This window comes from Thamnophis elegans, chromosome 6 (genome assembly GCF_009769535.1).
Source record: "Thamnophis elegans isolate rThaEle1 chromosome 6, rThaEle1.pri, whole genome shotgun sequence".
NCBI classification, from domain to species: Eukaryota; Metazoa; Chordata; class Lepidosauria; order Squamata; family Colubridae; genus Thamnophis; species Thamnophis elegans.
The window spans coordinates 40,189,399-40,204,732 of record NC_045546.1 but is presented as its reverse complement, the minus strand read 5'-3'; the positions used below and the strand labels follow the sequence as shown (position 1 = coordinate 40,204,732).

General features: G+C 39.8%; 1 protein-coding gene across 3 annotated transcripts in view; it reads right to left on the bottom strand.

Annotated features, from left to right (window-relative positions):
• IGSF3 (immunoglobulin superfamily member 3) overlaps positions 1-9,281 on the bottom strand; it is a 114,755-nt gene extending 105,474 nt beyond the window's left edge. For 2 of the 3 annotated variants that reach the window (XM_032219165.1, XM_032219167.1), the window contains exons 1-2: positions 8,573-9,281; positions 7,140-7,873 (exon numbers count right to left, since the gene is read on the bottom strand). In XM_032219165.1, coding sequence (XP_032075056.1) covers positions 7,140-7,212 — 73 coding nt within the window. In that variant the 5' untranslated portion in view covers positions 7,213-7,873; positions 8,573-9,281. Of the gene's footprint in view, positions 1-7,139; positions 7,874-8,367; positions 8,528-8,572 lie in introns of those variants that run through there. The other variant, XM_032219166.1, reaches the window with a different exon arrangement.
• Positions 9,282-15,334: the final 6,053 nt, after the last annotated feature.

Sequence of the window (15,334 nt, the reverse complement as noted above, 5' to 3'; positions counted from 1 at the left end):
AGCTGCAGGAACAGTGGAAGAAACAAGCACATGTAAATCTATGGCTTAACTACATTTTGTGTTGTGTACCTTTATATGTACATAAAAGCAGAACGAGTAGAGGAATGAGATGCCTAATTTCTTTTAGAACTCTGATTTGCATATTTTAATGTTAATTAATTTTGCAATAGTATCCTTGGATACTTTTCAGGCAAACAACATTTTGAGAATATTTTCAATTACATTCACTGGCCTTGCAAACTTAAGAGCAGAATATTTTGACAGAAAAAGGCCAAAAGAAAGGACAGATGTATTCAGCAATATCATGAAAAAGAAATACTCTCTAAACTTCCATTACTTTTGAGAGGAACTTCAATCTTAGTTTTGCCTTAGGAAACAGCTATTATTCCTTCCCATATCTGATAAAATTCTACACTTACCATATTTTTTGGAGTATAAGTCGCACCTTTTTTTCCTCAAAAGAGACTGAAAATCTAGGTGCATCTCATACACTGAATACAGCATTTTTTTGCCTCACGAAGCCCAGTTCCCTTTACAAAAATGGCTGTGCATACCCTTATGGAGGCTTTCAGAGAGCTCCTGGGGGCTAGGGAGGGCAGAAATGAGCAACAAAATGGGCCATTCCCTCCCCCAGCGCCCCCAGCAGCATTCTATAAGCCTCCATAAGGCTATGCATGCAATTTTTTTTGACAAAAAACGTTTTTGCTCAGTTTTGGACCCCACACCCACCAGGAACACTCTGCAAGCCCCCATGCCTTAAAAAAAACTGGGCCCGTTTTGACAAAAAACAAGCCGTTTTGGGGAGGTTTGCAGAGTGCAAAAACTTTTTTTTTCTCTTTTGGAAAGCTTTTTAACTGATTGATGAGAATTACATTGATCAAGTGCTGTGCCAGCAGAAACAAAGTCTTAGGTGCTGCAGATCGTCAGCGATTTCCTTCTCCAGCACATGGATAAATACACCTGGAAACATCTACCTATCTACCTACTCTCTCTCTCTCTCTCTCTCTCCCTACCTACCTACTCTCTCTCTCTGCCTACCTGTCTACTGTATTTCTCTCTCTCTCTCCTTCTATCTATCTAAATACCTACCCCCTCTCTCTATCTACTGTATTTCTGTCTTTCTCTATTTCTCTCTCTCTATCCCTCTACCTACCTACCCTCTCTCTCCATCCCTCCTTCCTATATTTCTCTATTTTTCTCTCTCTATATATATATCCCTTTAACTACCTAACTACCTACCTACCCCCCCTCTCTCTCCCTACCTACTGTATTTCTCTCTTTCTCTCCCTCTCTATCTACCTACTTTTTTAAAAAAAATGCCTCTTCAAAACCTTGGTGCGTTTATTCTCCGGTGCGTCTTATACTCTGAAAAATATGATACCTAAAAAAAGCAAGGGCTTAGCGGCACAAAGGGATCAAGATACCAGTGCAAAGATAAGAGTCAAAACACACACCCAGATTATTACAAAGTGCTTTTAGCAATTTAGAGAAGAAAACTAGTCATACTGTTGCAATTCAGGCTAGATAATGTCCTGGGGCCATATATAGTTATGGTGACAAGAAGCAGATCAATCATGACACAGCAGTTGTGTCTAGGAAATTTATTCTCTACCCAGAAAATGTAGAAATCTTATACAAGAAATAAGAAAATGGTTTGCAGCCTCGATTTTTGGTAATGCCCTGAGTTTGCATTGTTCCATAGAGGTTATGTCAGAATGCATTAGCTTACTTTTAGGTTTGTCAACTTTCCTTTTCAAAAAAAAAATGTTTTTATAGAATTTATAGAAATAGGCAGTGGCAGTCAACAGAACATATCTTTTGAAACTTCTGTCCTGAAACATTATCTCTTATCATCATCTTTTCAGACTCAATAGAATTTCTATTTTCTAAATTAAATTCAAATCATTACTTTTCTGCACATTGGTACAAACATGTTTTTTCTCAAGACTGTATTCAACCTACATATTATCACAGAAAACAGCAGGAATTCAGACACAAAATCTGAAAATTGCCTGTGCAAGCTGTTCTTATACTTAACAGAGAATCAAGAAACAGTAAATGGTAGATAGTTTCAACTGTGGTAGGCATGCTGAAAAGTCAAGAACACTTGTTATCTATCCTTGAAGCTCTCTTTACAGTGGTTTCAAAGTCTCCTCAATGACATTGTTGGGCATTTGCAACAAATTAGTGATGCAGTACTCAGTTTCAAGTTGTGAAAGGCAAAATCTGTAACCTAAAAATAATGAAAACTTAAGTTTCCAAGAAATAGAAATTATTGTATATATGCATATTGTATATTCCTGAGTATATATGGAAACTCTGGCTAAGGGTTCTACTATCTTTTGGGGGGGATTTTTTTTTTAGTTTTCCTCCCATACCTACCGTATTTTTCGGACTATAAGATGCACCGGAGTATAAGATGCACCATGATTTTAAAGAGATAAATTAAAAAGAAAGATGTTGCACTCTGCAGGTTTCCCAAACCCTTTGCACGCCTCATTTTTTGCAACAAAAAATGGAGGGCATGCAGAGCTTTGGGAGGCCGGGAGGGCCCAAAAACAAGCAAAAAAAAAAAAAAACCCAGTCCGTTTTTCGCAAAAATGGGCCATTTTTTCAAAACAAAAAAAGGCAATGCAGCCGCTTTGGGAGGCTTGGAGAGTGCTCCTGGGGAGGGCAAAAACAGTTCATTTTTGCTCATTTTTGCCCTCCCCAGTCCCAGGAGCATTTTGCAAACCTCTGCACATCCATTTTTGCAAAGGGGGTGGGGTTTGGGTAGGCCAAAAATGCTGTATTCAGTGTATAAGAGGTACCCATATTTTCTCCCTCTTTTTGGGGGGAAAAAGATGGGTCTTATACTCTGAAAAATATAGTATTTGCCAAAACTTGAAGAAATATAAGATTTACTATGGGTTCTACATTTTTGCAAACAGTTACCAATTGTGAGGAGACAATGATTCAACCAATATAAGTAAGTTTTTAATCGAACTCTCCATATTCCAGCTGCTATAAATTGCCACTATTTATTAAGAGTCAGGGAAGCAGCTATTGGCATTGTTCTGTGAGCATAATATAGAAACAGATGAAAAGATCATGCATATACAGAGAATCCCTTCAGTTTACACTGTATTTTATAAATATAGTGTTAGCCACTGGTGAGAGCCTACGGAAATACAAAAACTACTCATAATCCAACAAGGAGAAAATGAATTCTGTAACTTTAAGTTTATTGTGCTTTATTTTCTATGTATTACTCTACATGTATTAGTATCAGAACCAGTATTATGGGAAGAAGTCAATCTTAGAAACACGTATGGGCCTAGCGGTGCCTGACAGAGACATTTACAGTCTCATTACTGTGCAAGGGTTATTTACAATATTATACCCCATTTCTCCCCATTATATACTCAGTATGATGAAGTGCCACTTTCTTAAAGCCTTGGAATTGAAGCACTGCTGTGCAAGCAAAAGAAAATCAGCAGTATCCTCTGTACAACACCCACATGCCAGATGAGACTTTTCAATCCACTGCACTATGGGGAGCAGGAGGGAAGAGTTGCAATTTCCCCATAATTACACCATCATATTTCATTGCTTTCAGAACTCACAATTTCACTTCCAATTCAGAGAGGCTTATGAAATCATAAGCAAATATGAATTATAATAGATTTTTATGGTCATTTTTCTAAATTCTATGGGATGTAATTAACGCTCTGGACAAAGTCATCTTTTCTGAATCATTAGAAAATTCAAGCAACAGAACAAGTTAGTTTTAATTTTGTATTATGCATTTTCTCTCTTTAAGAAAGCAAAGCAAATCCATCCCAACTCTGAAGTTTTCTGGGGAGATGAACATAGCAAGGCCTTCAGACCATATGAAATCCTTTTATAAATTATATCAGTTTAACATGCCGACTGAAGATGTCTGAAGAATTAGATACTCTTCACAGAGATAATATTCCATATCTACCATATGTATGTATGTATGTATGTGTATGTATGTGTATGTATGTGTATGTATATACTGTGTTTCCCCGAAAATACGACCTGTCCTGAAACTAAAGCCTTGCCACATATTTCGGATGGGCAAAAATATTAGCCCCCCCCCCCCAAAATAACTCCTTTGGACAAACCCCCCTCCAGCCAGGCAGAGCTTGCTGACCTAGCGGTATCCTGAAAGCACCAAGCTGCTGGAACGAGGTGGGGGGCAAAGGTGCTTGCGTTGCTTGGTGCTTTTGGGGTACTGCTAGGTCAGTCAGCGGCACTGTGCCCAGCTGAAGAGGGGGGGTTGCCGGGCAGCTGCTCTCTTGCGAGTGGGCTCCCGAACAGCCAGTCACAGACTCAGGGTTGAATGTCTGTGTTGCGCTGTCGCAGCAGCAACACAGCAGCCATGAGGTGACCATGCTCGTGAGAAACCACCCAGCAACCCCCCTTTCCAGCCAGGCACAGTGCCGTTGACTGATCTAGCAGTACCCAGAAGGCACCAAGCAACCCGAGCACCTGTTCGCTGCGTTCCGCCTCCCATGGTTTTGTGCCTTCAGAATGCCCCTAGGTGAGTAAATGGGGCTCTGGCTGGAGAGAGGGGTTGCGTGAGCGGCTTTTCCACTCCCCGATCGCACGACTCGCAGGCTCACGATGCTCTTGGCTAACTCTACAGTACCTGCAGAGCCAGGGCATTTCTGCTGCTGGTGCTGCCCACCACTTGGTGTTTTTTTTTTTTTTTTTTGCAGTTTTCAAAACATGGAGGATGGATGCTGCTCTGGAAGTATGCTCTATGGTAGTATATAACCATAGAGCGTACTCCCAGAGCAGCATCCGTCCTCCGTGCTTTGAAAACTGCAAAAAAAAAAAAAAAAAGTGGCGGGCAATATGTATGTATGTATGTATGTATGTATGTATGTATGTATGTATTAAAATCACCATCACTTTTTTTGATCAAGTGAGTTGAAGAACTGAGATTTATACAGGCCTGCTTTGATGTAGCCATGCAATTTGCTATTCAAGGGGGACAGTTAATTTAAACTGAATTACAGTACTCCCAGAAAGACGCTTAAAAGATTGACATTTACCCTTGAAGTTGAAACTAATTTATATTTGTCTTTTGTTTTAAAGCCTTTTTCAGACCCCTGAATTTTCTGCTCATTTGAAAAACTAGGTCTTATAGTAATACAGAGCCCTCTACTGTTCTGCTGTAACACCAGTGTTACGGACAGAACAAGAATCTGATATTAGACTGCTTTGGTTAGAATAATACTGTTCTTAAACCAGAAAGATTTAATGTTCAAACTTATTGCCTTTGTTTAATAAACAAACATTCTAATTTATTCATGTCAGTTCTCAAATTACAATAGGCTTGTCTGCAGGCTACAACTTTAGGCTCCATTCTAAGAGAAATATTTCAGCACTGGAACGTAAGATTTATTTTTGCTTTACTTTTTAATAAAAGTATGCCTAAAGATTGTGGCTCAAGCAGAACATTTGTTACAATATTATTCATTTTTAAAGCAATTGGGCAATAATAATGAAATTATTTCCACGAAATTTCAAACCTTCCATTCCCTACCATTCAGTCAGAACTGAATAGGCTTCTTGGATGAGAAGCAAAACATTTTCAAGAAAAAAAACTAAGGAAGTCGAGTTGCCTTTTGAAAAAGTGACTTTGGGACAACTATGACCTAGATGATTAACAGTCTCAACAGACATATTCCTACAAGTTTACCAGCCCACACCAGCATCTGTAGACAAGGAGGGATGTATGATGAGAGGTACATTGCAACACCATGATGCAAACCCTGTCAGCCAGTCATGTCTACGAGGGTAGGATTTGCATTGTGATGTTACTGTGCATATGTCATAATTTGTATCTACAATTATTTGTAGTCACTTATATCAACCATGTACAACTAGGTAATAAATTGGGGTGTGAACAGTTTAGAAAAAAATCACTACTGATAAACAGTTTCTTTAAAAAGTTCACCAACTGCAGAATAGTTATTACATTTATTCAGAAGGCATTTTTCACTGTTGTGTTGGTGGGGCTTTATTACCTGCTATATCCAGAATCAGAATCAATCTTTATTACTGTAATTTTGCTATATCCAATTTTATTCAACAGACCACATGCATCTAATTGGCAAACTATGTACATGAACTTTGGAAATCTGAATGTGCTCCCCCACTCCTAACTTATATACTGCCTCCATGAAATAAATACAAGGACAAGTCTATCTCTTAACCATAAAAATTCTGATACTTTATAGAACTACATGAACTTTCACTTTGTCCATTTTTAAGATATGCAGATGTTTAAAACACATACCAGCTACAAATCACTTGATGGCAGGCAGAGACTGCCCTACTAAGTATTCAGATAACATTCTTCTGGTTTTAATTCAGCCAGATTTCTACCTTTTTGCAAAAAGTAAAGCATAGCTTGTTATTTTTTCTTTAGAAACAAAGGCTACAATGCTACACACTTTTTACTTGGAAGTAAACATTACGGAAATTTGCAGAATTTTCCTTTGATAAGATTTTTAGCACTTTAATTAAATATATATTTATATAAAATCATAACATACATTTTTATTGTAAATTTCATGTATCTAGCATTTTGTCCAGTGATCTTTATGTCATAGATAAATTGGGTTTTACTATATTGCAAGATACTTAGTTATCTTATTGCAATATAGTGACAAGGCACATTAGCATGAGCAAAAAACATCTAGCTTCTACATTCTCAAGTCTTGTGTTCCTTTACTGTTTCTATACTTATCAAATATCAGGTGGTACTTCTTACCTCCTAAATGCACTACTATCTGAATTCACAGCTGATCCTGATATTAAACACTCAGATTAAAAAGCCAGACAGAAATCTGTTTGAGGCACAACAGAAAAGGCCAAGACACTGCTTTCAATAACCTCACCAAACTTCATATGCTTGTTCAGAAAGAGTTACAGAACATTGTACTAGCTATAATCTAATTAAATCCATTGTGTTAAATAAGTTCCTTTTCTTCCTCTGATTCCAGCCTCACCCCAATAATAGAACTGTTCAATCATATAAGAAAACACAGCTGAGGAAAAAAAAGGAAACGATGAGTTAAAACCTGCCAGATTTTTGACAGAGATAAGCAGTTTCTTACCCAGAAGCATGAGAGATGTCAGCTCCAGCAGAAGGTACCTCATCTTTGTAGTAAAGAGAAGATAAAAAGGCATCACTGTTTCCCACTTGCAGACTTCCTTATTCTTTTATCTTCTGCTGTCAAAAATACCAACTGGTTTATATCTCCAAAGACAAATATTCTGATATAGTGGAAGGACAGGAAAAAGGACTGAAAAGAAGGGTGGGGGTAGAATCAGTGAAGTCCAGGCTCAGCAGAAGATGTAGAACTGTCTTCAGAGGCTAAATCTTTGTTTCAAAAAGATTCCTTTGCCTTTCTTCTAAATCCTACTTTTTATTTTTCCCTCTACAGCACCTTTGGCATGCACTCCTTTTCTTGATATGTCCTCCTGGAAACAAGAAAGGTGCCCAAAATCGATTCATCTATTCCATCTTACAAGACAGAATATAACCTCTCGACTCAGAAAATAGGTGTTTGGTGGCGCATGATAAAATCTAGACGATTAAGCAAGTTCTTTTGACATTTTTGAAAGTCCCCAAAGGATCAATCATTGCATATAGGAATTGGAGTCTGTCAATTTTCCTTCGGGGGAGGCACACTAAGGTCTGGTAACTAAAGCTTTAAAGATTATTTTCCCCCTATGTTGGCTTCACTGTTCAGGGGCAAACAAGCAACCAAAAGATGGCACTTCAGCTGCTGGTGGTCTTCAGTCTGGATTCCTTTCTCAGGTGCCAAGAGTTGATATCTGTTTCTTCCTAAGAAAGGAAGGGGGAGGGGGGAAAGAGACATGAAAACTTATACCGCAGAGGAAGAGAATAAACTGAATTGTTGCTCCGAATTTTCCCTCTACGGGCCGTGGATGCAGAGAATTTGAAGGGGACATTCGACGGAATTGGAGAAATGGAGCTCATCAGAGCGACGGACGGCCCGCCCTCTCTCTCCCCCCAAGAGCATCAGCATAACGAGGAAAGACCAGCCCGCTATTGTTTCAACCTCTTACTCAAGAGAGCCGCCTCCCATTTTCTCAAACTGGAGAGAAGGGTTTTAACAGGGCGCCCTCTGCAAGAACGGATTATTGGCAAAAGCAAGGGGGGGAGGTGGAGCCTGGGACCAGCCGCGAAATGCCACAAGAGCAAAACGAGAAGCAGTCAACTGCCGAGATTACATCTGGCTGGAGTCCGGCAGATTGCGAGCGAAGTCGACGGTCCGCGCATCCAGAAGACCGTGTACCAAGGCAAAGAGCACGCACCGTCCGGGCTAAAGCTCCGCCACTTAGGAAGCGAAACCTGATTGTTCACTCTCTCCGGCTACTCCTTTACCCACGGCTTGGCCACTCCACGTGCCCCGCTTCTTTTCACCCCTCGCGTCGGCAGCCAAGACTTCGGCTGCGGTGCCGCCTTTTTTTTTTTTTTTTTTTTGCTCCTCGCCCCGCGCTTGGCACTACTTCAACTAACCTGTCCGCTCCGGGTTCCTCCCCTCAGCCTGCTGCCACCGCCTTCTCCTCGGCGTCTCCGTTCGGGCTTCATTCTCTATTCAAAGCTGCTGCAGGGGGTGCCGAGCGTTTCCTCTCGGCTTGGAAGCTCCGCCTCTTCAGTGCCTCCCCGTCCTGCCCTTTTTCCCAGCGTCCGCCTCCCATTTCTCCCTCGCGTTTCTCTTTGTACCTTTCTCGTTCACCTTCTCCTCCTGCAAAGTGAGAGAAAGCCTCTGGCTCCTGAGAAAGAAGGAAGGAAGAAAGGAAGAGAAAAAGAAACAAAGGGAGGGGGGGCTTTATTTGGACAGGCTAAGAGAAGTTTGAAGACTGCCGTTCAAGCTGGAGCAGGTTTATTTTTCAGTCCCAGTCCTCTTTCCAAAAGGCAGCAAAGAAAGTCAAAACTGGGCTATAGGGAAAACACATGGTGTGTGTTCCCTTTAAATCGTTCGTTAATCGTTGCGATCCTGCAAAAGCTAGCCTTGCTGCGTTTCTACACAGTTAGGTCAGCTATTGGTTACTTATTAATCGTTACTCAGTCGGGAATTCATCGAAGGGAGGCACTGAAAGCTGACGGCGTTTATAATGCCACAAGTTTATAGAGCAAACAGATCAGAACAAATGTTTCCATGCGTCTAAGAGCAAACAAAATGCCTATAATTAATTCAACTGTGATTTTGGAGCAATCCCAATCAGCTGCTTCACTCTAGGTTGGTTGAAGATTAAAACCATAATACACAAAAGTTTGCAGAAGATCTATCCAACATGGAAAATCCAAAGCATGCAATTTTACATACTTTAAAGATATGGATAACATTTGACAACCATTTTCTCTCTCTCTTTATGCTTTAAGAGCAATGCCATATATTTTGAATGCGTTGTTGCATGCTGCAAAAGTGATGGTATATAAACATGTTGCAGCAGGACCCGGAAAACGGCAGAAGCTTCCTTCTGTTTCTGCTTGCAAGGCAATTTACAAGGAAGTGAAAATAGGCGATTCCTGGTGTCATTAATGAATAGACAATGTTGTGCTTTAATCCATTCAGCTGATCTTGCAAGTTTTCTTTACAAATATATTTTGAGTCATTGTAGTGTAATGCTGTAGGAGAGACTCTTTGTAGATTCGGGGGAGGGGAGAAGAAAATCATTTCTCCATAATGCAAATGAAACATATCTTACTTTGATTTAACAATTTGGCACTGCTCTTTTTCTTCCTTCTGACCTTTGCTTACTTATAAGCTGACTAAATGCTCTTGAACTGACGTAGGGAAGGGTTGGGCTTTGTAGAAATGCACAAAATTGGGATTTTCTCAATATTTCTAAGACTCAGTCTGCACCCACCATTACTCATCCATTTCCAAGCTTCATGATTCAGCTTACAAAAGACAAGTTGAAACAGATGATATGAAAGGGAAATTAACAGTGAACTTCAATGCCCTCATTTATGGGTTGGGTTTATATATTGTGCTAACTCATAATATGTTTTGTTTGATTCTCGTTTAGTAATGAAGCCCCCACTCAACCAAACCTTTGGTAGAGCCTGCCAATCAGCCCAAATTTTGTTGCCAAACTTTACTTTTTAATGTGATAAAAAGTTTTTTTTAATAAATACAAATGGAACAATCTGAATTGTATTGTATTCTGTTTAAGTAAATTAAAATTTATTTTTTGTCCATTCCCATTTCACTTTTCTCTACACCCATGATGGTGAACCTATGGCACAGGTGGCAGGCGAAGGCCTCTGTAGGCACGCAAGCCATCGACCAGTTCAGCTCTACCACGCCTTCTGCCAGCCAGCTGATTTTCAGGTCTCTGCCGCACATGTGGAAGATCTGTGTGCATGGGCAGAGGGTGGCCCAGGCAGGGACAAGTGTTCCTCCCCCAGCTTCCTGTTTTTGGTCCCAAGAGGCTTTAGGGAGGCCTGCTAGGCCCAAAATGCATGACATGTGTCATGCACACGCATGTGAGGGGGTGTCATGCACACATTGCATTATGGGTGGGCACGGACGTGCACACTTTCGGCACACGAGGACAAAAAGGTTAGCTATCGCTGCCCTAGACCAATTGTTTAGAATGCAGTCCTTTACACGTTCCAGAAATAGTACACTTTTGCATTATGGGTTAGCAAGAAGCATAAACCCAACCAGCAGTGCTTTAGTTAATAAGCACCAATTTAAAATATGTACATAAGTAAATCAATACAGTTTTGAAACTGCTAGTGCTGTTTTATTTTTTCTCTTCAGATTGTCAGCAGCGTAAATCCCTGTCTCCCAAAACAAAATCCAAGATTTCTTGAGTGGGAGAATAGTTGTTTTCAGTGAGAGTAGTTGTTTATCTGAGCTTTGAGAACAGAAGAGCTGTTTGTGTTAAATACTGGAATATGTATTTTCCTTTGAATAAGAAAAAAGCAATCCGAAATGCATCAGATACTCATGTAGTCATGGAACGTTTTAGCAATGCATTTTATTCAGCATTCCCAATTTATCACTTTTCCTATTTATTATTTCAGAATTGATACAGATTTCACACTAGGATAGGAAAGAAGAAGAAAGCTAAAGAATATTTTTGTTGTAAGAGAGTTTTAAGAGAATGATGGAAGCTTCAATCAGGAAAGGTTTCTAGTTCTAACATTTGATAACATTGCTACCTTATACAATGAACTCTGGAAAATAATTATCATGGCCCCATCAGAGCCTGGTTTGGAGGAGTTGGAACTGGGAGCTGGAACATCTGACAGGGATGGCACATCTCCCTTGGCATGTCTGGAGAGGCCAAGGGCTGGTGCTGTCCCAAGCCCCTCAGACTTTGGAGGAGGTGGTCGACCAGACGGAGCACTGCTTGCCATCACAGACACAGGAGGATTGGCTGGCGATAGGCAGTGGTGCTGATAAGCAGCAGATCTCCTCTAATGAAGAACAGCTGCCTCTTCCACACCATGCAAAGGCACAGAGGACGGAATGTAGAAAAGCTCAGAGAAGGGCTGAAAGGCTACTCAGGAGAATGAATGCTCCCCCACCCCTCCTCACAAGCAACACCTGGATTGGAATGACTTAAGGCGAAGCCATTGGGAGTTAGTCTTCACTAGGAACAATTGTTTGTTTGGATTCACCTGTTGCTTTGCCTAGCCATGAGGACTGCCTTCTGACTTTTCTCTTGGACTTTTGCCAAGTCTTGTGAACTGTTGATTACTCTTTGCTTTGTCTTTGGAACTGTCTCTTGCGTTGTACCTTGTCTTTGCCCTGAGCACTGATACTGATTTGGAACCCTGGACCTTGCCTTGTGAGCATGTTCCTACTCTGTGGACTTTATTTGCAGGATAGACTTAAGAGTGGTTGCCCTCAGGGTAGCGTTGAGGTAGAGTCTTACTGGTTGTTGGAGGGCCATTTGCTGGAACATTTATTGAGAGCAATAAAGGACTCCCTAGAGGCCTGCCTTGCCTTTCCTACCTGAGTCATAACAGTAATTTGATAAATTGGTTTTTCTACTGTCCCCATTTTAATTAATTATTTATTAAATATACATGTCTACCCATTTTACAAGAATCTTCACTGATTCTTTCTTATCCTTATCTATATAAGCTCTTATATTAGTGTAATTTATGGAATTAACTTGTCTGTTTATGTAAGTATGTGAACATAATAAGAATTGGGTCTTATACTGAGATCCCTATTGCTTTTACTACTTTTATTATTCAATATTTATATCATTGCCTATCAATGATAGTGCTATCATAATGCAGCATACAATAACACTTGTTGTTTTGGTGGCTTTGAGCCAGCCTTGACTTTTCACAACTATAAGACCTTGTAGTTTTCTTGATAAGATTTCGTAACTGGTTTTTGCTCTTTTTTCTCCTAGGGCTGAGAGAGAATGTGTCGCCCAAAGTCAACTGGCTTTGTGCCTGAGGCAGAACTAGAACTCATCGTCTTTAGCCTGATGCCTTGACCACTACACCAATTTGAGTTTCAGTAAAATATAAATTGCTCAGTTTCCTCAAAGACAGGCAACATATAAATTTAATAATAAATAAATAATTGACATATTAAAATAACATCAAAAAATAAAATATCAATTAAAAGCTCAAAAAATAAATGTCAGCACGCGGATCAGTTCTCTTAATTTAACAATGAATTTATCATAAAGACGGGACATTACAGATAAGACTCCCTACTCAAGTTATCATATCTGTAGACAGGCTCACACAATTAGCATAGGTAAGCCATGCTACATACTTTTATCCATGCCATCATCATACATATAGTCCCTAAATGTGTATAAGATTGCACCCATAAACAGACAAATTACTTACAAAATGATGGAAACTAGAAAAAGAATACACTACACCTGATCCAATTCACAATTTCCCTTCTCCAGTTTTTTTCTCATCCTCAGATTTTTCAATGCATATTTGAGCAGTATTTGAAACCTCACTGGAGGAGAGGTAGCTCGGGAGCTGGATTTTTCTACATGCATTGGGCTTAAACAAAAAGATAATGCATCTTCAGTTGGTAAATATCTTATTGATTTGTTCTCACATATTTACACATGCAATGTGTAGTTGTTCCTAAGAAGAATTAAGCTACATGTAGTGTTTGAGAGAAATGTGAAAATTCAAAGCAAGGATACATGATCGGTTGCAGAGCCTAGTGAAAATAAGAAACATATTTTTATACATAACAAAAAAAGAATCTTGTGTGAATGTTATATATCTTTTATAGCATGTTTCTATACTATTTAAATGAACATTGGATATTTTTAGCAGAGTAACCATAGAAATAAATATTATAGAAGTTTTGAAAGAAGCAGATAATTAGTAAATGCTGCTTAATGCTACTGAAGATATCCTTGGCATTCTCACTCTTAATCTTCTTTGACAATATTATATTTCATACTAACAATATAATATATTAAAACCATGGAATGACTTTATAACGTTATAATATTAATCCATTTTAATTAAAGTATACTTTAATACTATAGCACAGTGATGGCGAACCTATGGCATGCGTGCTGGAAATGGCACACAGAGCCAACTCTCTGGGCACGCGAGCCATTTTCTGTTGCTCTTCGGGGTTCTGGCGTGCCAGCCTGCTGGTCTTCATGTGTGTTGGAGCACTGGAAACAGAGGTGGGTTCCTACCAGTTCGCACCTATTCGGTAGAACCGGTTTGTCAAGTCTACCGAACTGGTTAGAAGAGGTTCCACCAGTGGATGCGGAAAGCAGGCCACACCTACAGAAGAAAATTTTTGAAACCCACCACTGGTCCTTGGATATGATTATTCTACACTATCATGCTCATATTTATAAAACTCAGTACCTCTGTGAAAGGTAAGAATGACTACTGCGTTTGTGGTGCAATCAGAACATTGCATGTGTTGAAGTTGTTTTAACGCAAACCAAAGATGCCTTTTAAAAAAACAAGTTTACATCATATTCTTATGCATGCCAGTGCTGTGTGTGAGGTAATTTAAGGTGGTTCTGACAAGTGTCGTCGCCATCTTCATATCCCGTCACATGGGCTGCAAACCACTCCCATCTAGTCACATGGGTGGCAAGCCACTCCCACAAAGGAGGCCACACCCACAGAGTAGGTTCGAACAATTTTTGAAACCCACCACTGACTGGAAACCATAAGAGAAGCCGCCCAGTGTTATGCATGCGCAGGGAAGATGATCTTTGGGTTTCCGGCACGTGTATGTGCAGAAGCCAACTGTTTTTTGCGTATGTTTGCATGCCAGAAACCAGAAGGCCAGATAGCCTGTAAGATGCACACTCCGGAAACCGCTGCATGTATGTGCACCAAGCGGCTGCTCTTACAGTTTCCGACGTATGTATGCAGATGACCCAGCTGGTCTTCATGTGTGCATGCACGCCAGAAACCAGAAAACCAGGTGGCCAGTAAGCATGCTCCCGTTTCGACATTCAGTGCAAAAAAGGTTTGCCAACACTGCTATAGCATGCTGAAAGTTGATAAAGGCACCTGTGTGTTCTTTCTTTGGATCAATCTCTACCTAACTTAGCAATAACTATAACTGTTCATGCTTAAAATTTTGGAAAAAGTGTATCGGAGCTGTGTAAAATTTCAATTAAATCAGGCTTTTTAAAATTCAGTTCCTTAAAGCAACAGCATATCTCTTCAGGCTTATGTGGAAGCATGAATGCAGCTGCTTTAATTAGTAATGCAGAGGTACTATCTGAATTCATAGTAGTTACTCTAAAATGTTTTCTAAGATTGTCCAGCCCTAATTACATGTAAAAATAACTTAATTGCACATTCCATGGTGGCACAGTGGTTAGAATGCAGTATTGCACGCTAACTCTGATCACAGTCAGGAGTTCCATCTTCCATGACTGGCTCAAGATTGACTCAGCCTTCTATTCTTCTGAGGTCGGTTAAATGGGCATCCAGATTTCCGAGGATAACATGCTGACACTGTACGCTGCTCAGAGAATGCTGTAAAGCACTATGGAGCAGTATGTAAGTCTAAATACTGTTGCTATTGTCTTCCTATTATTACCAATTTAAAAAATTTTTTTTACTGAACTTTCAATATTGTTTTTAATCTTCTGGTAATGTTTCATGGTGAGTTAGGCATCTCCAAAAGAGTAGAGACAGTATTGCGGTGAGATCAGCAATCAGAAGGTAGTTTCTGGCCATCTTAAATCTTCCCAGATAAAGGAAAGATTGTGAGAACCCCTATTTGTACTCCAGACAACTGTTCCTATATATAAATTGCAGAAATTGGAA